The sequence below is a fragment of the Lutra lutra genome, chromosome 8, assembly GCF_902655055.1.
Source record: "Lutra lutra chromosome 8, mLutLut1.2, whole genome shotgun sequence".
Lineage (NCBI taxonomy): Eukaryota > Metazoa > Chordata > Mammalia > Carnivora > Mustelidae > Lutra > Lutra lutra.
Window position 1 is genome coordinate 130,251,879 of NC_062285.1, and position 24,699 is coordinate 130,276,577.

The 24,699-nt window shown below is 45.2% G+C and overlaps 1 protein-coding gene across 2 annotated transcripts; it reads left to right on the top strand.

Moving 5' to 3' along the window:
• Positions 1–317: 317 nt before the first annotated feature.
• FBXO7 (F-box protein 7) lies at positions 318–22,981 on the top strand. Of its 2 annotated transcripts, none has more exons than XM_047742755.1 (9): positions 318–450; positions 4,509–4,803; positions 9,261–9,488; positions 10,819–10,960; positions 13,016–13,099; positions 17,337–17,432; positions 19,386–19,562; positions 21,302–21,339; positions 22,292–22,981. In XM_047742755.1, the coding sequence occupies exons 1-9, from the start codon at positions 329–331 to the stop codon at positions 22,679–22,681; spliced, it is 1,572 nt and encodes a 523-aa protein (XP_047598711.1). In that variant the 5' UTR covers positions 318–328; the 3' UTR covers positions 22,682–22,981. The 2 variants fall into 2 exon arrangements, with proteins under 2 accessions (XP_047598711.1, XP_047598712.1); XM_047742756.1 differs by lacking the exon at positions 318–450 and adding an exon at positions 463–667 and having other exon boundaries at positions 4,661–4,803.
• Positions 22,982–24,699: the final 1,718 nt, after the last annotated feature.

Consider the following 24,699-nt stretch of genomic DNA (forward strand, 5'->3'; position numbering starts at 1 on the left):
CCCGCAGCAGTCTCGGCACCTGCGCACTGTGCGCCTCTTACTCCCAGGCGGAGCCGTTGCGCGCCGAGTCATCGATCACAAGACGCCAAGCGGCCAGGCTGGGCAGCTGCCCGCCCGAGGGGTGGGCTCTAGGGGGCGCCCTCAAGAGAGGGGCGGGGCGCTCATGTTACAGAGACCGTCCGGCAGGGGCCGTGGTAGGTCCTTGTCGCCGCTCGGTAGTCCTCAATAACCCCCGCGGCTCCCGTAGTCGCCGCTCGGGGCCCGTCGCCGCGCGGTCATCACCGTCGCCGCCTCCGGGTCCGGGCCCCCAGGCCCTCCCGCTGCCACCATGAAGCTGCGGGTGCGGCTACAGAAGCGGACCTGGCCGCTCGAGATGCCAGACGCGGAGCCGACGCTGGGCCAGCTGCGCGCGCACCTGAGCCAGGCCCTGCTCCCCACTTGGGGCTTCAGGTAGGAGGCCGCGGCGGCCGCGCGCCGCGGGCCCGGGAGCAGTGCGCGGGAGCGCGCGCCCGCCGGGGGCGGTCACGTGAGGTCGGGCCCCCGCGGGGCGTAGCGGGTCGGGCGTGCCGGGGAGTGCGACGCGCGCAGGCGCTGGGGCTGCAGGTCGCGGGCTCCCGGGTCGCGGAGGACATGGCCCGGCGTCCGGGGGACCCCCTTCTCTTGCAGGGTGAGCCATCGCTTCCGTTTCCGCCTCGGAGGAACCCGGGGACGGGGCGGGGCGCAGGGGTTAGGCTGGGGGCCGACCTTTCCAGGCTCTGTGGGATTCAGGTTTACCGTCACCAGCCATCGCAGTGTCCCAGGGAAAAAGTCAGGAAAGTTCTAGATGTTAGAAACCGGCCCTCCATCCGAGGCCACCTGTGAGCGGGGCCGCTGCTGGGGCCGCCGTAATGTTGAGGCTGCGCTGAGTGTGCGGGGTCCCGGCCCGCGGGGAGCACTTTGACTTCCCCGCCGCAGAGTTTTACACAGTACGGGATGTCGGCGTGCGTCAGATCCTTTTATTTTCCTGGCGAGCTGTTGCTTTTTTGCTAAAACTAAGATAAACGTTGGCTACGGGATGACCCTGGAGGGCTTACAGTTTGGGGGCAGTGAGGTTGACAAACGACGGACCAGATTCCGCTATTAATTTATGGACTGCAAATGAGACTGCTTTGTTTCCACAGAGAGTATTTTCTGGGGACAGTAATCTGGGGGTAGAGGGACAGACATAGGGCGGACCTCTTCACATACTGAGGTAGCGAATTTGGAATTTGAGGGTACTAAGAGAGCAGAAAAAGGCGGTCTCTGGGGCTTTTTGGGTGAATTCGTCAAAAGAAAATCTTTCTGTTAATTAAGTGGATCGTTTTTTATGAGACTTTTATATACTTTGACTTTATTCTTAGGGAATAGAGTAAAATGAGGTCATATTATGAACTTCTCACCTTTCATTTTTCAGGTAAAGGCACAATATTAAAAGTAAATTTGTCTCCAAATTAAAAATGAGATATTGACATCACTGTTAAGCGCTGTATTAAGTGACATGCCTCTTGTTATTTTTGATGTTAAACCTAAGCGTTTTGTATGCTGATGCCATTACCCCACCATAAATCTTCAAAAGTAACTTTTTAAAAAAGATTTTTTCGTATATCTGTATATATATTTTATTGATATTATTTTTTAAATTAGGGGCAGTCTTGAAAGGACTTTACAAGAGCCCAGGTTAGTTTCTTTGAGTTTTTTTTTTTTTTAAGATTTTATTTATTTATTTGACAGACAGAGATCACAAGTAGGCAGAGAGACAGGGGTAGGGGGAAGCAGACTCCCCACTGAGCAGAGAGCCTGGGCTTGATCCCAAGACCCTGAGATCATGACCTGAGCTGAAGGCAGAGGCTTAACCCACTGAGCCACCCAGGTGCCCCTAAAATGGCATTTTCTGATGAATTAAAATTTTTTTTTTAGTTTCAGAAAACCAGTTTTAATGCCTCCGCGGAAAAGCTGTATGTTACTTTATTTTTAAAATTTTATTTATTTACTTAAAGATTGTATTTATTTATTTGACAGAGAGAGACAGCAAGAGAGGGAATACAAGCAGGGGGAGTGTGAGTGGGGGAAGCAGGCTTCCCACCAAGCAGGGAGCCCAATGCTGGACTCCATCCTAGGACCCTGGGGTCATGAGCTGAGCTGAAGGCAGACGCCTAATGACTGAGCCCCCCAGGCGACCTTGTATGTTACTTTAGAAGTAGTTCTTCTGTTTTTCTAAATGGGGACAGTAGGCCAGCACTTTTATTCATCATATAATCCTTTAGCTTTTCTACAGATAGATGTTTGAATGAATATTTTGTTAGGTACTGTTAAAAAAACAAACCTTTTGCTATGACAGATGATCCATAAACACATAGTACATTTGAGGCATTTTTCTCTTTATCTGTTGGGATGGTGTTTTTTGGGGCATCTGGCAGATTTTCAACATTTTTCAAAGGGTTTGAAAACCCTTGATAACAGAAGCATAGCAACTTATTTCCTAATAAGCAAAACTTTGGCAGTTTCTCCAACAAAGACACCGTAATTGGTAAGAAAAAATGTCTTAACATGTGAAAGAAAACAAATGAATTACTTTGAGCATTTTCGAAAATGCAGCATTGCAAGAATCCTGTTTATTCATGATTTTCAGTAGACTTCATCCTTGGTTGACCTCTCAAAAAGTTAATGTTAAGTCAGCATTGTTGAGTGCAAACGCCTTATAAAATGTGCACTGGTTTGTTAGTTACTCTTCACCACTATGTGATGAAATGATGGTTATTCTCTCAGATCAGAGGAGCTATGATATGGAAGGGAGAGTTCGTTGCTTCGGGCTGATTTGAGCTCTTGTTTAGCTGTGGGTTTTTGGATTTGTGCTATTTTCATTATAAAAGGCATTATACATGGGGCTCCTGGGTGGCTCAGTGGGTTAAGCCTCTGCCTTCAGCTCAGGTCATGATCTCAGGCCCCCCCCCCCCCCCCCCCCCCCCCCCCCCCCCCCCCCCGCATCGCATCGGGCTCTTTGCTCAGTGGGGAGCCTGCTTCCTCCTCTCTGTCTGCCTGCCTCTCTGCCTACTTGTGATCTCTGTCTGTCAAATAAATAAATAAAATCTTAAAAAAAAAAGACCTCATACGTAACTGGTCATCAGTAAGAAAAGTGACCATGTATTTAACAGTGGGAGGGGAGAATTCATACTCGGTCCTCTACATACTCATCTTCTTGTGATTGTGAATATTCATCTAGGACACGAGTCTAGTATTTTGGAACAGACGTAAGCTGACTGTTCTGTTGAGACAATGACTAGGGAGCCCTGATTACACTTTCATCACCTTCCCAACTAATGTTTGTTGGTTGCATTTATTCCACAAATACTTTTGTTTGCCAAGTGCTGGAGAGGAATAGTTTTGAAATAGACAAGATGACTGACCTTATGAAACTTAAATTGTAGTGGGGGTGGAGAAGAGATGATAAATCCGGAATCTTCAAATAGTGATGTAGTAATAAAAATAAAACATGACAGTGGAATAGAGTGACGGAGGCTAGGCAGAAGGCATCTCGGAAGAGGTGGCACGTGAATTGAGAGCCAGATGATGAGAGTCCATCCTCGGACGATCTGGAAGAGCAAATGCAGAGGCCCAGAGGCTGCAGTGAGGTTGATCTGTCACGTGAATTGAGAGCCAGATGATGAGAGTCCATCCTCGGACGATCTGGAAGAGCAAATGCAGAGGCCCAGAGGCTGCAGTGAGGTTGATCTGTCACATGAATTGAGAGCCAGATGATGAGAGTCCATCCTCGGACGATCTGGAAGAGCAAATGCAGAGGCCCAGAGGCTGCAGTGAGGTTGATCTGTTTTGAGGAAGGGATAGAAAGCTTGCATTGATGGAGAACAGCGATTGAGGGGATGAGGTAGATGAGGTAGGAGAAGTGGGTAGGGTTCAAATGGTGGGCGTCGGAGGCCATGTTAGAGATTCTGTTCCAAGTTCAGTAGAAGCCATTGGAGGATTTGCAGCAGAGCAATGATGTCACGTAGTTTGTATTTTAAAAAGACTATATTTCATTGGCTGAATCTTAAGTTAAGATCTTATCAATCTTAAGGTGCATACTGTTTTATGTAACACTAGAGGAAAAGTTGCCAGCAATTACCCTTTGATGTGTCATCAGTTTTAAGAAGCACCCCCGTTTCAGAGATACCAGAATTACAAAAGATGTGAAGTGTGTACCTTAGAATTGGTGGGAACATGGGTTAATGATAGAGAATTACTATATCCTGCTCCCTGGGCTGGAATTGTAGCCATTAGAAATCTGTAACTTAGGCATTTGGTGATAAGAACAAGTAATTCGGATAGTTTTTACAAAACTTTGGCTTCCTTTTTATTTTTGTTTTGATTTCATTACTTCATTCTTCCAAGATCATACCGTGTACCTTATATATGTTCTAAGTGTATTAAGTGAGGGTAATGGTAGCAGGTCATGGTAGGTAGCTCTTACAATCCTTATCCATCTTTCTTGGCAGTTCCGATACCCGGTTTGCAATCACATTGAACAACAAGGATGCCCTCACTGGAGATGAAGAGACCTTGGCTTCATATGGGATTGTTTCTGGGGACTTGATATGTTTGATTCTTGAAGATGCCATTCCAGCACCTAACTTACCTTCATCCACAGATTCAGAGCATTCCTCACTGCAGCATAATGACCAACCCTCTTTGGCCGCCAGCTCCAATCAGTCCAGCGCACAGGATGAACAGCCCAGTGCTTCAGTCCAAGGACAGGCAGCCCAGACTGGCGTCTGGAGTGATGACAGTACGGTAGGTATTAATACCAAGATGAGAAATGGGGTAGTTGAGAAAGCACACTGAACACCTCAGTTGAATTCTGTGTCCGTCAGGATGATTATGATTGGTAGACTGCAGATTATATTCTTGTAGAAAATCTTAAACTGCTGAATGCCTGGACCAGTACTTGACTGGGATTCTGAAGAACCCAGATTTTACGTATTTGTTTTGTTCAGACATTTACTCCTCCAGCCAAATTGTCCCTTGGCTCCTGTTGTTGCCCCCAGGCTTGTGGTTCTGAGCGGACCTTCTCTAGTCTGCTCCACTCACTAAGGCTGTACAGAGTCCACTTACTTCCAGAGTACTTGCAGGACGCTTACACCTGGATTCCGAGTGTTACGGTCTCACACTCTGTGCTGACATGAATTTGCAAATAGGAATGTTTTCTTCTTCCCAAACCAGCTGCCCTTTCTGTTGGTGGCATCGCTGTTTTTCTGAGCTTGAAACCCTGCAATGATCTTTTGACTCCTTTGACAAGCCCTGTCCGTTCTTCTTTCCATTCCAGGCTTCCAGTGTCTGTCCTGCAGTCTACCTTCTGGGTTCATCTTTTTCCTGCACATTTTTGATTATGTCGTTCCCTTGCTCTCTAGTAACTCTGTGTCATTAATACACCTGTGCTTATAATTTTTGAGCTGAAAAAGACTCAACTATCTCTAGTTTAACTCTTGTCATATTACAGAGAGGGAAAATTTTGTCTCTCTTCCTATACCTAGGTTTTTTTTTTTTTTTAAGATTTTATTTATTTGTCAGAGAGAGGGAGAGAGAGCGAGCACAGGCAGACAGAATGGCAGGCAGAGGCAGAGGGAGAAGCAGGCTCTCTGCTGAGCAAGGAGCCCGATGTGGGACTCGATCCCAGGACGCTGGGATCACGACCTGAGCTGAAGGCAGCTGCTCAACCAACTGAGCCACCGAGGTGTCCCCTATACCTAGTTTTTAAGGCTTTTCAGGGCTGCTTTCTGTTCTTCCCGCCAATAAGCTATCATCTCCAGTCAGACCAGACTCCTTATCATGTCTCCTGTACCAGCTGGCACATTCACACGTTCCCGTGTGCGCGCACACACACCCTACCTGCTGCTTCATGCCTTTGCTCTTGCTGTTTCCCGAGCCTGGAATGCACCACCTTCCCTCCCTCTCCTGTCTGTACCTGTCTTCCAAGGCCCCGCCAGCCACAGTCCAATGATCGTCTTTAATTTCTTAGTATTGATCATCTTTACTGCCTTGTAAACACCTCATTATTTATTATCCTGTCTTTTGATTTCTTGTATGGCACAAATGATCACATATATCACTTAATTTTTTAATGCTACGTATCTGCCGTCATGTTCAGTTTTTTGTGTGTATATATGTTACTTCAGCTTAGTTCCCCCCCCACCCAGGCCTTAAACATTTGTGAGTGTTAAGTATGCATTGTGCCTGTCATGTATAGACAGGTATTAAGAAATGCTTTTTAAAAGATCGGTAAAGTACGAAAATCATCTATGTCGAGTTTTTTTTGTTTGTTTTTGAGAGAGTGCACTTGAGCAGAGGGATGGGGGGAATGGCAGAGGGAGAGAGAATCTTGAGCGGGCGCCACACCTAGTGAGGAGGTTGACTCGGGGCTCGATCTCACGACCCTGAGATCATGGCCTGAGCCGAGATCAAGAGTCGGATGCTTACCAGACTCAGGCGCCCCAGAGATTTTTTAATAATAGTATTGAAAGAGATTAAGCAGTTTAAAAAAGGCTTTGTAAAGCTCAAAGTATTTTTATGATTTTTTAGAAATTATTATCTCTCTGTTTATGTTTCATGGAGGTTATCTAGGGAGTAATTAATAGACTATTTAACCACATATTTAAATTATGTTTCTGAATCTTCTTTGTTGATAAACTCAGAGATTCTGGTAGAAGGGTCCATTCCTTGTACTTGTTACTTGTAAAATGCCCAGCAAGAATGTTTCATAGCGTATATGACACTTACTTTACTAGTTTCCTTTTGGAAAATTTTGACAAATTAATATTGCTTCAGGTTAGTCATTTCAGTTCTAAAAGCATGTTGTTTCGTATTCTAAGACTTGTACAGGGTGACTATAGAGTCTTAGGTGGAAGGGGAGTTTGAAATCTCCTGTACGTGTGCTGTAAGTGCTTGCAGCAGCAGGTGATCTAACTCACTGTAGAAGTCTTAGTAAGGGAAACAGCTGGGTACAACAGGAAGCAATGGGAAGATTTTACTCTTGTAATTAAGAATGAATTAATTTTCTTATTTCATATATTTGGGAATTCTAGTACCTGTTGAATCTTTGATGGAAAATGGGGATAACCTGGTATCAGACCCTAATGTTAGCCCTAAACTGAATTCTAATTACTTGTTCCTATCATTTCTAAATGACATGACAAATGATCTGTCTAGAGAGGTGATGCTGAACATTTTTTCCCATTTCTGCAATGCATGAAGAATATGATAAGTATTCACAGTCGTATCAGAATGACGCAGAAGGTCAGTGGTTCTCATGGAGTGGGAGGAAGGTTACAGAAGCTCACCGGGGATTCTGATATCTTCCTCCATGGCGTTATCAGTTTAGGGTAACTTTTAATATTTTTTTCACGTGTATTGTCTTACTTGCTGTTAGTAAGTAGTAAATAGCTAAAAGTTGGGTAGATGAGTAAGAAGTGAAGAGCTTACTTCATACTTTAGGTGTTAAATGGTTTTAATAAGTATTTCTATTCAGAAATGTGATGGCGCCTCCTTTTTAGGTAGTGCAAATTGTCATTGGCCTCTAGGTTTTAACAAATTAACAAATGAATTTAGATCTTTCCCAGAAGTTAGTAAGGGCTAGGTCCTCAGGGATTTTGGAAGATTTTGGAAGAACAGCCTCTTGCTCCCCTATATAGTTCTACCCTTTCATCCGTCCTACATAATTTTTAATTTCCTCTGTCCCTTCTTTCATGGAAATATGAACTGAAAGAGAAGAACCATGTGTTTTGCATCAAGAGTTGAGCACATGCGTAGGAAACAAACCTGATCAAAATTAGTATAGGTCACATAGTCTTCCCGGAGCAGCCTATTGTGTCTGGAAGCCTGAACTGCGAGTCTGGAGATTTTGGTTCAGTTCAGGTTTTTATTAGCTGGTAACCTTGATTATGTTATTTGATCTGAATCACAATTAAAACATGTATAAAAGGGCAACATCATCTGACTTGCCTGTTTTATAGAATTTTTTGTATGGTGCGAATGAGAAGACCCTGAGAGCAAAGCAATCATTAGGAGATTGTAAGATACTGTCCTTAACACTGGCTCAGCAAGCGTTTGTCGAGCACCGACTAAGTGCCAGGTATGGTGCTGGGGTTACAAAAGTAGCTGACGGGGAGTCAGCTCTAAGCTTGCAGTCCCGGTGGGATGTCGATGTGTAATCAGGAAAGTGCAGTGCAGTGCCATTGGGTCCAGTAGTCCAGGCCTTTGCCGGGCAGGGTGGTAGTCGCTGCTGCCTGTTTGGCACCGGTGGAGAGTGCTGGTGTGGGGGGGAAGGGCCTGGCAGGAAGTGTGCTCCACAGAGTCCGGGACCAGAGTCCGGGACCCGATGAAGTGATGAAGGGCCTTGTATGCTAAGGAGGCTTAGCAGTTTGGATTTCATTTTCTCGGCCTGTTTCTCAGCGTGTTGTCTACGAAACACGTCTTTCCTGCGATTGCGATTAGGTGTTACGGAGCATTGGGGAAGAAGGGTGGTGTTTCTTGGCTAAGTGCTGTGCACGTTATTACTGGAATTGTCAGCGCTCTGTAATGCTGTGTGTGCGAAATGTAATGCTGATTGTGTGAATGCGGAGGGTGAGCGTCGGTGGCTGTAGCTTCCAGTAGCATTTTCCAAACTTCATTGATCGTGGAACTCCTACTTCCTGTGGACGTCTAGGGTTACGTTCCAAGGCACAATTAAGGGAAATGCTGCTGTCTGCATTGGGAGAGCGCTGGGAAGTTTTAAGTTGGACATGGGACACAGTTGGATTGTTAATCATCAAAAACTCTGGCAGCAGTGGGTGAAATGTCTTAGTAGAGAGTGGAGTCACGGATACTTGGGGCGGCCGTTGTCGAGGAGCCAGGGGGTAAATGGGTCTGAAGTAGCATTGGGGAGCGGTAGGGGCAGAGTTCGGGGTTAGGCAGGAGGTAGATTCAGTGGAACTTGGAAGACCGAGCACATGGAGTTGAGGACAGTGGAGTGAGAAGGCTGGGTTGGTGTCCAGGTTTTGGGCATACTGACCAGAACTCGCGGTGGTGAGCGGTTCAGGCTGGGGGAGTAGATGGCCGCTTGTTTATTTAGGAGAGCTCGCTTAAGATGTGTCCCGTTTCTGAAACGAAAAGTGCTGTGGCTTTGAGCACAAATCTCAGTTCACTTTAGGGTACAAAGTAAACTGTAGAAATAAAAGCCTGCTTAATGAATTCATGCTTTTTGTTTTCTTTTTCAGTCGGGGCCTAGTCAGACTTTCGAAGCTGGGTCAGTTCAAGATGTTGTGGATATGGAAGAGGGCACAGGTGTCTTTCCCTCAGAACCCATGCTCTGCAGCGAGTCGGTGGAAGGGCAGGTGCCACATTCGTTAGAGATCCTGCATCAGTCAGCGGGCTGTTCTAATGCCAACGATGCCTTGATAGTATCGGTGCATCTGCTCATGTTGGAGTCCGGTTACATACCTCAGGTAAGACGACAGGCAGAAATCAAACCTGTTAGGGCTTCAGTTTCCCATTGGGAGTGGGGTGTATTGATAAACATCACTAGGGTATTGTGGTTTTCTAGATTTCTGTATTAAAGACAGAAGATTACGTCTGGTGATATGTAATAAACTATGGTCAAGAATGTGGGATGGGTATGTCTAGATGGTTGACTCACTGGGTTTTTATGTTAATGGGTCTGAATTGCCAGTAATCTAGTAAGATTCAGTTAGGAAGAGGGACATTGCTTCCTTCCTTCCTTCCTTCCTTCATTCTCCGTTTGGTAAGTACGTGCCCGTGACAGGTGCAGTGCTTTGTCCCCACTGTCAGGTTGCTCCCAGTCCAGGGGTGGGGGAGAGAGACAGTTTATAGTCTATCATACTGCACAGGTGACATCCTAGGAGAGATGTCTGAGTATGTGGGATGCCAGAGAGTCACAGAGGAGAACAGTTAGAGCTTCTCCAGCGTTGGTGTGCCTAAGAATACTTGGGGATCTTACTAATGCAGATTTTGATTTATTTACTTTGTTTTTAAATTTTATTTATTTGAGAGAGATAGAGAGCATGAGCAGAGAGAGGGAGAAGCAGGCTCTCCACTGAGCCAGGAGCCCGATGTGATGCTCGATCCCAGGACCCAGGGATCATGACCTAAGCTGAAGGTAGACGCTTAACCGACTGAGCCCCCCAAGCGCCCTTGCAGATTTGGAGTTAATAAGTCTAGGGTGAAGCCTGAGACCCTGCATCCATGTTATGAGTGACAGAGATGTAGAGCAGTTCAGTGACTGTTGTGTCCCCGCAGCATGCCGTGCCTGGGGCCAGGAGTTAGGATGTAAAGATCCTGGGATAAGTGCTTGTCTGCAAGGAGTCTGTAACTTGGGGAGAGAAACAAAAAGAAAATTATGATGTTTTATGATAGAAGCGTGTAACGATAGAAATATGAACAGAATGTTGGGATAAAAGAGAACGACATGATTTTTTTTTTTTAAATAAAAGGCCTCACAAACAAAATGGTAATTGAGCTATGGGTCTTGGATGATATGGCTTTGCTGGGCAAAAAAGTGAGTCTTTGACGAGAGAAATCAATCCCTGTCTCTGATGTTATTATATCTACTTGAACAAACGTTTTGATGGAGGATAATATATTGTAACATTTTCTGTCAAAATTTTATTAATGACGGTAGTCATGATTTGGCAAATTTGCTTAAGGGGTCTGTATGGAGTGTGTATTTCCAAACAAGTTAGGGGCCTCTTGGATTTTTAGTCTTTTGAGAGGAACACTTTTCTTCCTTACTTGTTTTTCTTTGCTTTCACTCCCCAGGGGACCGAGGCTAAAGCCCTGGCCATGCCGGAGCAGTGGAAGTCGGGCGGCGTATATAAGCTGCGGTACACGCATCCTCTGTGCGAGGGCGGCTCCGCTGCTCTCACCGGTGTGCCTCTGGGAGCCCTGCTTGTCATAAACGGTAACTGGCTGGCCCGCTCACCGCTGTCACTTTACCAGAGCTGACCTGTTCTTCTCCAGATGTCTAGCCGCGTCGGTGATGGGCGCTCACGGTCTAGTCGAGGCTTTCCCAGCTCCGCTTAGTCTCTAGGCCGCTGATCACACGAGTCGGCAAGGTGCTAGACGACGTGGGTCGCCGTTGCGGCGGCAGGCTTCCAGGCCAGGGCAGCCGTGCCCGTCGGCTGTCTTCATCTCGTGGTGTTCTTGGTCCGGGGGTGTTGCGATCATCGGAATGAGAGGATCTCTTACGTATGAGCTCTTTGTGCTGCGGGGGACTTTTTTATGTTTGTTTTTTTGACCAAGGTCAGGAAGTGAGTGATGGGAAGAGGTGAGATTGAGTGGGGGTCGCTTTTTATCCCGTTTGGTGTCTCTGAATAGTAATGCGTAGACATGTGGCTGAGCACTGCGTGTGTGTGTGTGTGTGTGTGTGTGTGTGTGTGTGTGTGTGTGTGTTTGCTTGCTCCCTGACCTGAGCTGCAGGAAAGTCACTGAGTAGTTGCTTTTTCTGCTTCTCTTTCCTGTTGGCAGTTTCCCAAGGATGGCAGTCCGTTCCATTTTTGTATTTCATTTGAACTCAAATGCCACCCACAAGTCCATACGTCTACAGTGGTCTGTGGAATCATCCCATAGTCACATGTTCCGGAGAGCCAGTGGAGTGACTAGAATCTTTCTTTTCTGCTCTCTTGATTGTTGAGATTTATCCCTTTAGCTAGAAAAGATAGTATGATGAGATTGGGATGACTACATTTTTGATTCTTCAGGACAGCCTGCCTTTTGTGTAGCAGAGATAGTTGCCTTGATGTGCCTTCACCCCGAAGTCTCAGCAGCTGCTGGTTCCGCTGAGGCTGGGAGGAGGCCTAGTGGGGCCCGAGTGAGCACTCAGACCTCAAGCCGCACCACGTTCGCCTGTTGCGTTTATCGAGGTCCCTTGTAGGACTTTGTTTGCAAAATGTTTGTTTCGCAAAAATTTATTTTGAAAACCACCGTCCTACCCTGTCTTGATTTTGGAAATGAAAGATCGTTCTTGGTCCCCTGTGATGTGATTTCTGCTACTTCCCTTTAATCACTAGATTCTTTGAAATGCTCCTTTCAAGTCTCAGCTTTGGTGGCATTCCCCGTTTGTCAGCATGTGGCTGTCTGATGCAGGACTAGCCGTGTCTCCTCGGCGTTCCTCCCAGTGAGCCCGAGAGACGTCCCGCTGAGCGCTCTTGCACACGCAGGGGCGACCCTCTCTGCCTCTCCCAGTGGCTCTGCTCCATCACGTCGTAATTTACAAGGCTGAAGCTACCCGGTCGGGACTGCGAGGTGGTTTCTTACAAAAGCACTTTAACAACATGTATGATGGCTTCTGTTCCTGGTTTCGGGCTACGTAGCATACAGAGAATGGCTGCTAGGTCTCGCGATGGTTTCTTAGTTTGTGTTACCTTGTTCTTTTACTGTTCTCGGCACATCGGCTGCTCGCAGACTTGGCGTGGCAACTGGCCATTCCAGGCTTCATTCTCTGAAAAGGAGCAGTGTGTCCTTAAGTCTTTGCTTCACCCAGGACCTCCTGCTCAGTGCACATGTGCATAAGCACAGCCCGGGCTCTTTCATGGAATGAGATAAAGTGCGCCTTTGTATACACGGTTAAAACTGAACCCTCTGGTGATACCAAGAATAGTGGTTCTTTGCGTCTAGAAAGAGATGTTGTGAAAACTAATGCGGGGTCCGATCTCAGGGCCCCGGGACCACGACCCGAGCCGAAGGCAGTCACTTAACCAACCGAGTCACACAGGCGCCCCTACCTAGTGGATTTTATATAAAGGGTGCATACTTCAGTTTTTAAGGGTGTTGTAGAATAATGAATTTGGTGTGGTGGCAGGTTTACACTTTGCTGTGAGGGAAGGAAATAAACGTAGAGCAGTTTGTTTTCTGTACGTGTCCTTCGTATGCCGGGGCAGGGAAGTGCAAGCCCGTGCTAAGACGTGAAGGCCATTGGTGAACTGACGAGTTCTTTGTCTCTGTTGCCTATTTACAGCCTCACTAAAGATCGGCGGTGAGCTCAGAAGTGTGAAAAGGTTGCAGCTGCTGCCGGAATCATTTATTCGCGAAGCTGAACCAGGTAGGAAAAGCATGATCGAACTTCGGGGGTGAAGCTTTGAGAGGTTCACTTTAGAAAAACTGAAAGGTAATGTCTGAGAGACTGAAAATTCTGGAATGAGATTAAAGCAGATTTAAGACCTGTTGCAGAGTATCTGTTTCTTTCCTGCTTTTCTTAGGGTCTTGGCGTGCTGGGTTTTACGTGTGCCGCCATTACGGAATGACCCTAGTATGTAATTCATCCCTCGCTATACCGGTGCGTCCTAATTTCTGAACTAATCTTCGGATTTTTCGAGCATCGTCTTTAACCGGTATGGAGAGGATCTGTGTTTTGTGGAAACCATACAGGGCACCTTCCTTGTTGAAGATTGCTGGAGGAAGAACTATTCAGAATCGTTAGCTTCAGCCAGCCTAGATGGGGTGGCTGTTGGATCAGATTGGAGATTCCCCAGACGTTTACATTCTAGGCATGGTTTTGCTTGTATTCTGTAAGATTATAAGTAGATGCAGAGACAAATTTTCCCTTTAATTTTTTCAATTAAATCCGAAGTATGAGAAGCAGGAGGCAGTTGAAGGAGAGGAGATGGATGGAGAAGGGAGCTCACATCTCTAAGTGCTGGTTTTGTGCTGAATGGGCGCCTTGACAGACATCATTCCGTTTCTTCCTTGTAGGAAACTCGGCAGGGTTTTACAGTCCTCCTGTGGCTTGGAGTGGTGCCGTGGGGTGGTGGCACTGACAGCAGGGTCTTTGAGGGAAGGCTCCCTAGATCAAGGTCTTTGCTTGAAGGCCTAGATACTTACTCTTGTTAGTTCCCTGGAGACTGTACCCCTGAGGTCCATGAACTTCCACAGACCAAAACTGATGAGAAAAGGGGACGTCAGGAAGCTTATTTATAATGGTCTCTGAACACTTATCGTCACGCCAGACCAGTGTTGTTACTGCTTTTTTTCTCACATCTTAATTTTATTTTATTTTTTTCAGTGTTCAAAGATTCATTGTTTATGCACCACACCCAGTGCTCCGTGCAATATGTGACCTCTTTAGTACCCACCACCAGACTCACCCATCCCTCCACCCCCTTCCCCTCCAAAAACCTCATTTTGTTTCTCAGAGTTCACAGTCTCTCATGGTTCATCTCCGCCTCTGATTTCCCCAATTCACTTTTCCTTTCCTTTTCCTAATGTCTTCCATGTTATTCCTTATGCTCCACAAATAAGTGAAACCATATGCTAATTGACTGTCTTTGCTTGACTTATTTCACTCAGCATAATCTCTTCCAGTCCCGTCCATGTTGCTACAAAAGTTGGGTATTCATCCTTTCTGATGGAGGCACAATACTCCATAGTGTATATGGACCACATCTTCCTTATCCATTCGTCCGTTGAAGGGCATCTCGGTTCTTCCCACAGTTTGGCAACCGTGGCCATTGCTGCTATAAACATTGGGGTACAGATGGCCCTTCTTTTCACTACATCTGTATCTTTGGGGTAAATACCCAGTAGTGCAATTGCAGGGTCATAGGGAAGCTCTATTTTTAATTTCTTGAGGAACCTCCACACTGTTCTCCATAGTGGCTGCACCAACTTGCATTCCCACCAACAGTGTAAGAGGGTTCCCCTTTCTCCACATCCTCTCCAACACTTGTCGTTTACTGTCTTGTTAATTTTGGCCATTCTGACTGGTGTAAGGTGGTATCTCAATGTGGTTTTGATTTGAATTTCCCTGACGACTAACGATGATGGACATTTTTTCATGTTTTCTTAGTCCTCTTTGCATTATCAGTCCCCTGAGGAGCCTTTGTACAAAATTCACCCCCCTCCCATTCTCTTCCCATGGAATTTTAATACCATAGATACAAGTATTTTCATTTGTGTACTGTGACTCTTTGGACAGTCACAAAGCAATGGTTTTGGTCCCGTTGTGGACGACACTGCCCCTGATATGGGTAGATGAACTAGACTGATAAATCTGTAAAGACAGTCTTACCACTGGGACCAGAAAAACTTGAAATTCCTTGGCCACAACACTTTAGTCCTCTTGACATTAGGGAGGACCTGCTATGGGGAGCAGAAATACTCTCTACTCCACAGTAGTAGAGGTACCATTTTACAGATTAGGAGATAGGTCTAGAGAAGGTTAAATTACTTTAAGATCACAGAGCTAATAAATGGTGGAATTTAGGATTGGAATAGATTTGACTCATGAGCCTATTTGTTTTTTTTTTTAAAGATTTTGTTTATTTATTTGACAGAGAGAGATCACAAGTAGACAGAGAGGCGGGCAGAGAGAGAGAGGGAAGCAGGCTCCCTGCTGAGCAGAGTACCTGATGCGGGACTCGATCCCAGGACCCTGAGATCATGACCTGAGCTGAAGGCAGCGGCTTAGCCCACTGAGCCACCCAGGCACCCCTGAGCCTATTTGTTTTTGAGAGATTTTACTTATTTGAGAGAAAGAGAAAGAGAGAGAGCACAAGAGGGGACAGTCAGAAGGAGAAGCAGACTTGCTGCTGAGCAGGGAGCCCAACATGGGACTTGATCCCAGGACCCTGGGATCATGACCTGAGCTGAAGGCAGACGTTTAACCGACTGAGCTACACAGGTGCCCTTCCTAAGCCTATTTTTAAAAGACAACTTCTATAGAAATATAGCTCAGATTCATATTCCTCATCTGGTTTCTGTTAAAGAGGAATAGGGGCGCTTGGATGGCTCAGTTGTTAGGGGTCTGCCTTTGGCTCAGGCCACGATCGCACGGTCCTGGGATGGAGGCCCACATAGGGCTGCCTGCTCCACCCTAAGCCTGCTTCTCCCTCTCTCACTTCCCCTAGTTGTGTTCCCACTCTAGCTGTCTCTCTTTGCCAAATAAATAAATAAAATCTTTATTAAAAAAAAGAGGAAGTAAAAGGGGAGGAAGAAAATTAATACTGTTCTATTACAGTAAGTTTATGGACTATATTAACTAAATATTTTTAATATAGTACTTTTATGTTGGGTAGGGGTATATAACACTGCCCATCTGACAAGTCATTTTGATTACTTTTTACTGTGACTTATAGTACAGTACCTAATATATACTTATGAATAAGTTCCTGGTTACTTTTATAATAGATAACTGAAGGAAAAAGCTTGTTTAAAAAAGTCAGTTTTCACACTTCAAAAAAGGCCGTGAACCAAACTGATTTTTTAAATATCTTGACATTTGAGTTCAGGTTCATGGTAGTTCATGCAACGAAGATACCAAACAAATTACCAAGAGTGTTCTATTTCTTATAGATAGCGAAGTGTGCCTAGTTCCATGATGGGGGGAGCACATGTGTACTGATGATCTGTAATGTTCCTGTCCCCGTGCACGGATCTTTACATTTTAACCACTCTTAGGTGCACCGGTGGTGTCGCCTTTAAGTAGGTGAGCAAACAGGTGTGGATCATGGGGGTCAGAGCCTGGTAGAGCTACACCAGAACTGCAGTGGGAACGTGGGTGGCATTCGGCCGGGCTTCCCATGCTGCAGGGTATGTACAGGTGAGTCATCCGGGGATCTTAGGAAAATGCAGGTTCCAGTGTGAAAATGTGGGTCTGTGGTAGGGCCCGAGATTCAGTTGTGCTCCTGAACAGTTTCCAGGTGATGGCCATCCTGATGGTCTGGACCCACACTGCGGAGTGGCAGGGGAGTGACCTAAATGTATTGGAGCCAGACTTAGGTGTGGCTAAGACTTACGGTGAGGCCTTGGGTGTCTTTCAGTATCTGTCCTGTTTTAAAAATGGGGGGTCAGGGTATTTGTCTCCTACTTCGGGGGAACTACTGATGTGAAAGAGCTTGAAGAATGCTTGACACAGTTCCCGACACCTGGTCCTCACGAGACGGGGACAGTTCTCCTTCTGCTGGGACCTGAGGACCGGTCCTCCGCTGGACTCTCCCAGTGCCTGGGCAGTGGGACAGGTGCTCAGGAAATCATGTTGGGTCTACAATTCTCATCCCACAGTTTGTCCTACTATAATTGTAGCCTGTGAGCTTGTACGTTGCCTGTAGCTCTGTTCGAAATGGTGAGATTTCTAGCTTTACATCTAAGAGTTTCCAGAGTGCCAAATGATATATTTCTTCATCTGCTAGAGACTGTGGTTCATGTCTCTCCAGGCAGGAATCACTCGTGAAAATATACCACTTTGATTTGGCAGAAGTCGAGGATACCATTTCAGGTTTTGCCATTTCAGGTTATGCCACTTGATTTTGTGTTTTGATTTTTCATTAAAAAATATATTTTAGGGGCAAGTGTAGCCAAGATATACAAAGATCTTCAGAAGCTCTCTCGTCTCTTCAAAGACCAGCTGGTGTATCCTCTTCTGGCTTTTACCCGACAAGGTGAGAGACGATAAATGATCCCAGGTCAGACGGCTAGAAAGAGCAGTAGTTCACATGCTAAGCTTGTGACTCTGATATAAGACTTTGCCTCTTTTCTCCTCTTAGTGAAGTTCTGATCTTCTGCAACTAAGCATTAATGTCAATTCCTTAAAATTGTAGACTTCCTTTTTGTATCTCCTCAGCGTTTTGTGCATCTCTGTTGTAGCCTGTCTTCCCTTGTATCATAATTGTTGACCTGAGTTCTTTCCGCCTGAGGTTTTAAATATTTTGAAAGTAGGGAACAGGCCCGGTCCACTTTTGGTTCTCATGGCCTAACACAGGGTCTAGTCCATAATAGGTGCTCAATAAATAATAATGGAGAGTCTGTACATTGGTTCTTAAGTTTTTTTAAACCTGATTTATTGGGGTTCTATGCTAGGTACTGTGGATATTTCACATGCATTCTTTTTTTTTTTTTTTTCAAGATTTTATTTACTTATTTGACAGAAAGAGAGAGATCACAAGTAGGCAGAGAGACAGGCAGAGAGAGGGGGAAGCAGGCTCCCCGCTGAGCAGAGAGCTGGGCTCCATCCCAGGACCCTGAGATCATGACCTGAGCCGAAGGCAGCGGCTTACCCCACTGAGCCACCCAGGGACCCCCACATGCGTTCTTTTTTAATGCTAACAAGTTTGAAGGAGATTTTAATCTCATTGTATAGGTGATGAGACGATTTTCGTGAGGTTTTGTAATTCATTCAGAGTTCTCATATTAGCGAGCTCTTATTTATGTTGTAGTAAAAAAACACTTTAAAATCTCAGTGACGTAAAGCAAACAATGTACTCTTCTCACTCACGTATGTGTTGTGTAGGGGTTAGCTATGGCTGAAGGAATAGTCCTTCTCCAGGACGTGCTCTTGTAGCAGAGGGAAAAGAAGGCCGGTGGCCCAGCTGCATGTTGGTTCTTTAAGCTTTTGCTTGGAGGTGATGTTCCACTTCCACTCATATTTCACTGCACAAAACCAATCAAAATGGCCAAGCCTGATGGCAGTGCAGTGGGGAGGTGTAATTAGAGGCTAGAAAATGAGAATCCCAATCTACTACAATCCTTTAGCTGGAAAATAACTTCAGATTTATACAAATAAATATGTGGCTTTCATTAACTCCCTGTATATTGAGATATTTTAGGTCTCCAGTTGCGTGGGCCCAGGCGGCTGTTACCATAGTTTTCTTCTTTAGGTGGTGGTAATAGAAGAGAAAAATGGGAATTTTAAAACCCTTTATTGGATTTCGATTATCTTTGCTAGTGGAGAACAATATCACATCTATTTCAGGGTGCTAATACTAAACCATTTTTGTTTGACTTTGGAAGATGATGTTATTTTCCTTTCTTGACTTGCCTCTGAAATTGATCTACTTCCTTTTTTGCCTAGCCTGCTAGACTGCAGATAATATTGCTGCCTAACACTTGAGTGTTTGTTCTGACCACTCTGTGTGTATCCAGACATTGAATTCTCCTCAGGGAGGTAGGCAGTACTAGTCCCCCATCTTACAGATTAGGAAGTTGAATTACAGTTGAAGTATCTTGTCCCAAGGCACATAGCTAATAAGTGGCAGCATTAGGAACCAGTTACAAAAGCCATCATCCGTCTTTCGTAGTTGAGTAGAGAAGTTTTTGTTGCATTGACTATTGCTCAGAACAAGGGAGGCCATTGGCTAACATTTAGAAATTGTCAAAGTTACTCATTTGGTCTATATTAAAAAGTATTCATCTTTTCAGTAAAACGTTGAGGGAATAAGGGACTTAGTAGTAGCCATCTGGTTGACCTGGGGTTAAAAGTTTGTTGTAGGTGTCATATGCTTGGGTTGTGGAGACAACCCTCTAATTTGTCACTTAGGTATAAGTTGGTAGCTATTAAATACGTGGGAAAGCTCGATGTTCTTTACTTAGTGATACCTCTTCTTTTTTCTTTGTAGCGCTGAACCTACCGGACGTGTTTGGGTTGGTAGTCCTTCCTTTGGAGCTGAAGCTGCGGATCTTCCGACTTCTAGATGTTCGTTCTGTTCTTTCTTTGTCTGCAGTTTGTCGTGACCTCCTTATTGCTTCAAATGACCAGCTGCTGTGGAGATGTTTGTATCTGCGGGATTTTAGAGGTGATTGTTACGATGACATTTTAATCTCTTTCTTACTAAGGTCTTAATTATTTAGCTCACCAAGTTTTTAGTTGTAGCCTCTTTTTTTTTTTTGAGCATTGCAAATAATCATAACCTATAACCTTATTGGAAGGAGATTCTAAACCTCATATACTTTTGCCTATATTCTGAAAACTCTTCCTAGTCTTATTTGTGTTCTCCATAACACAAGTAGACTAGTAGACGAAGTAGAATATTTCAAGAATTTCGAAAATTCTGGAAATTAGAAAAATTACAAGTTTATTCTTTCTTTTTAGACCATCCTCCATTTGTGACTTAGTCTGGTGCATTTCTAAGCTCCCATGGTTGTGACCATGTGCACAAGTTAAGAGAGCCCTGCTTACTTCCGTGTGGCTTTATTTCCATATAGTCTCATTTATGGTGACCTGGTGATCAGTGTAGCAGTGATGATAGTGGAACTCGAGGGTGGGGAGAAGTTACCCCAAATGTAAAAGCCCTTTGCCTGGTGTATCAAGATTTCCAGATACTAGCCTGGAATCCTGATAATGGAATTTCTTTTCTGTGTGTCAGTGTTTTGTTTTGTTTTGTTTTGTTTTAAACTGATGTGACCCTGAGGTGGGTCATGAAATCAATGCAATAAAAAAAAACCCAAAAAACCATATGCATTTTATAAAGTAGTTGTAAACTTCTATTTCAGTATATGTATATATAGGTATATACTGCATTGTGATGTAAAAAATATTTGTGGTTCCCATCAAGAGAGTGTGAATGATGGTGCTATGTATAACATACCCTCTTGGCAACTGTAAAAATCTAGTGGGTAGACCCCCTTCCTTCTTTTTCGTACTGAGAATATTATATAGACTCATTTGGATTGATAAAAAACTTTTTCTTTAAAACCTCAAAATATAAGAAGTGAATGAGCTGGTTTTTCTTTGTCCTCCTCCTTGATTCCTAAGGCCCTACATTATTCATGCCTCTGAATCTAGAGTTCAAAGTATCATTTTGTGCCAGGAGAGAGCAAGTATCATCTCAAATTAAAAAAAAAAATTAATTACAGTAAAAAAGATAAAATGACCAAAATATATAGAAGAAGCAGCTGAAAAACAGGCTGTGATAAAAAGGGGCAAAAAGCCCTTTTACATACATTCTCAAATTCAGATATAAAATACAGTCAGTCTCTATCTCATTTCCAGATTGTGGTCCATAAGCTGAGGGTTCAGATTTCATAATAAATTTCTCTGTGGGCATAATATTAGTTGTCCTGGTCATACTAGTACGAGTTGGGAGAAGAAAACCCAGATATGGAAGAAAACTTTAAGTCCGCTTTCCCTATGGATGATGGGCTGCGATGCACACCCGGAGATTGTCACCCAGACAGTGTCCCAGAGACTCGGGTTAGATGAAGCGGCCACACCCAGATGAGGCGCGGGGCGGGGTGGGGGGTGGCACAGCGAGGGACAGCGCGGGCAGGGAGAGCGGTCCGCGGGCCTCCGTACTCCTCAGGACGTCCATGCACGGACTTCCCATGAGCAGCGACGGTTGCCTTCAGCCAGCGAGAGTGGTTTGAGTCCGGTGCAAGGACAGGCCCTACGGTGTGTGGGAAACAAATGAGTTGTGTTCCTTTTTGTGCTTCGTGTGTAAGCTTCAGTTTCCTTAGGACAAAAGCAGAAGTGCTGTTTAATGCTGGATGCATGAAGCATTTTACGTCCTTATTTCTATTTTATTTTTTTTCGTAGATGGGACTGTTAGAGCTCGAGACACAGATTGGAAAGAAGTAGGTATTACTATCGAGGCTAATGTTAATATAAGCACAGAAATAACTAGTGAGTTAATACATTAAAGGCATGTTATCACTTTTGTTGTGTGATGAAATCTGTTTTCATTACGTTTGTTGCTAATTTTCAGTAATTGAAAGCGTTCTTTAACTTTTACCTTAGACTCAGTCCTTTTCTTAATTACATAGGAAAAGAAACATTACCTCAATGATTGTTTTTCACCTTTACTTAATATAAAACATTCTCTTTTCCTCTGTTGCAAAAAATGTTGAGTTTCTGTGCTGGAGTGGTCCAGCTGTTCAGCTCATTAGACGTGTGTGCTGGGACAAGAGTAAGTGTTGTTTGACATGCAGACACCTACTGTACAAGAGGGGGGCAGGGCTCCCGAGAAATGGGGGGGGGGCGACTAGAGAGGGGTTCTCAGCTGTGTCCGCTCACAGCCCCGCCTCTGAAGCTGGCGTCCCTTTTGTTGCAGTTTAAGTTGGCGCTCCATTAGCAGCGTGGTTTAGGCGAAAAAATGTATTTAAATGCTGTCCTCCCGCCCCCCAGGACCTTAACTTTGTATTTGGGGGTATGATATTCTCAACGGATATTTAAATTTTCCACTTTCAAGAAAACCTGACCTAAAATTATATATGAGTCCGAGTGCTCTACACTGCAGTCTGGAAGTACGTGTCCCTCAGTGATCCTGCCTTGGGATTGAGTGTTTCTCTAGGGCGACACAGTTGCTCAGTTGCGGTGCGGTTAGAGGACACTTTGTTCGGCCTTGTCTTCACAGCTACTGCCTTATTCGTGCAGATGGAAACTGGTAAAAGTTCTCTGTGTGCGCCGGTTCCTTTGTCTGCTCCAGAGTGTGGGCAAAGAAAAGTGTAGAGAGAGCAGTGGGAGCAAATTGGGACTTTGGAGAAGCCTCCAGATCACTTACCGCATCTCGTTCTTGTGTTTCTGCAGCTCTACAGGAAGAGGTACAGACAAAGAAGAGAAGCTCAGAGAGGACGCCATGTGTTGTTCCCACCATCGTCACCCCACCCCATGCCGCTCGGCCCCAGCCCCTGGCACCCCAGGCCTTTTCCTCCCAGCTCTCTCCTTCCTCCAGGAATTATTGGTGGAGAATATGATGAGAGATTAACACTTCCCTTTGTTGGGGACCCCATCAGTTCACTCATCCCGGGGCCGGGGCAGACACCAGGCCAGTTCCCTCCACTCAGACCACGTTTTGATCCCATTGGCCCGCTTCCAAGACCTAGCCCCACCTTGCCAGGGCAAGGTGGCCCGAGTGACAGATTTCCCCTAAGGCCCAGCAGGGGTTGGCCACCCGACAGCCGGCTACCATTCATGTGATTGATTTGTAATCTTACTTCTGGAGCTTGTTTGGTTTTTCGTTTTTAAAACCGCAGATGTCATCTTGTCAGGGTGCTGATCTCTAGTGTTTACTGATTGTGATGCTGAGGAATGCACTCCCCGTGGCCTTTCGGTAGATACTTAAAGCTCCAGGGGTGGTGGGGCCCACAGGGTCCTGTAGGACCGGGTTGGCCTTGGAAATAATTGGCTCCTGACCTCCCCGCTCTGAGTTCTCCTCTTGAGTGAAGGTTGTTCACTGATAAATGTTCTGCACCAGATTAAAAAAAAAATTATAAATCACATGGCAGTCTGAATTTTTATTACAGAGAGAGCATAAGTACTCAGAACAGCTTCACAACATTACTTGGAGGTTTCAGAGTGATCAGAGAACCCATTCAGTGCCATCAGATTGTGGCGGGCGATTTTGTAAAAATTGTTTTTCAGGGGCACCTTCTCTTCAAACAAAATCATTCGCAGAAGCCTGATTTATAAAATGAATAAAAGCCAAGCTAGCTCGGTTGAACTGGACTTGGGGTGGGTGCTTTGGACACCCACCTGCTCCGTCCACCTCCTCTCTCTGCAGCGCTTTCTCAGCTTCTCTGGTGGGACTTCTGGGCTCTGCAGGAGCATTGCTTGACAACTGTTGGGTTATAGGGACTCTGTTTCTGGCTGCTGAAGTGGAGTTACGATTTTTTTTCCTTGTGTTTGGAACACTTGGTGCCTAATTTGTAATCTGAACAGGTGACAGCTTTTAACATCCGTTTCACTGCTTTGAGTGCTGGTCAAATACTTGTTTTCAAAGACAGCGTCTTATTCTTGGAAGAACATTTTGCTTTTAAGATTTAAAATGCACAAAATTCAGGATTTATTCATCTTACAAGAAAAAGGCCAAACACACGTCTTATCGTACAACTATACAAACATGCTATAGTGACAAATGAAAATCTGAATCACAACACAGAAATAAAACCCTATTAGTATTTGCGGACAATATTTAGGAATATTGTCAATGTCTTCCTGCTTTTTAAAAAATCTGTTTTGCATATAAGGAAATGGCTTGGAATGTTCTATGCCGCAAGAATATTTTGAGTCCTACATACATGTGAAAATATTTTTTTTTGCTACACATATAGTCTTTATTCCCATCACAGTGAAGAAAATTCAGTCAATAGGATTTTCTGGAGGCCACGCCGCCTATAGCAGCTTAATGTACATAGGCAAAGGATTGGGGCTTTGACATGTCTTTCTGTGGTATTTTGTGATAGCTGAGCTATAGGACAGCTTTTCAAAAAAAACAAGTGTCCACTAGATGCAGTGTGGCTCTAATTGGGCCTGGGCTGAAGAATTGCCTGAAGCTTTGGTGGGTCCAAGTACACCCTCCTCTATCTCTACACTTCTCCGTGGGCGTCTGTGGTGTTAGGCTGCAGTGTGTGTGTGTGTGTGTGTGTGTGTGTGTGCACACGTGCATGCGTAGCGGGAGAACATAGTGATGACCAGAAGCACCAAATACTATAAAACAATGAGTTTGCAAAATGCAGTCGTTTTTGAAGGGCCCTCGAGAGGTCCACGAATGGTGCTGGTGTCCCGTGGCTGCAGGGGCTCCTCCCTCCGACACACCTCCGGCTTCCGGGCCAGCGTGACACATGTCTTAGGGGAGCATGTTGGCGGTGTGCCCTATGCCTGGATTTGCAGTCCTCGAACGGCAGTTTGTTCTAAATCCTTAAACCAGCCTCAAAGCTTTTCCTCTTGAAGAGCTAAATTTATAGTTGAGAAGCTCGTAAACTACTTTCTTTTCATTCGGCCGAAACTGTGGAGCCCTGTGTATTGCTGGTGGGTCATGAGGGTGAGATCACGGTTTGGCAGCGGCATGTGCCCTGTGTGACCTTCTGACATCACTTCAATCCTACTGGGCCGGAGGCGGGATAGCGTCTAGCGCCACTGGAAGCGTTGCGGTAAGATGGTTCTTCGGTGGCTTGGAGCCTTAACGACTTTCTGTGGCACCGTATTTTCCTCCTACT

Excerpts from the sequence above, each read along its gene's own strand:
- FBXO7 (XM_047742755.1), top strand. The coding sequence starts at position 329 with ATGAAGCTGCGGGTGCGGCTACAGAAGCGGACCTGGCCGCTCGAGATG. Across the intron at positions 9,489-10,818 it reads AGTCCGGTTACATACCTCAG|GGGACCGAGGCTAAAGCCCT; the intron begins GTAAGACGACAG and ends TTCACTCCCCAG. Across the intron at positions 19,563-21,301 it reads GTATCTGCGGGATTTTAGAG|ATGGGACTGTTAGAGCTCGA; the intron begins GTGATTGTTACG and ends TTTTTTTCGTAG.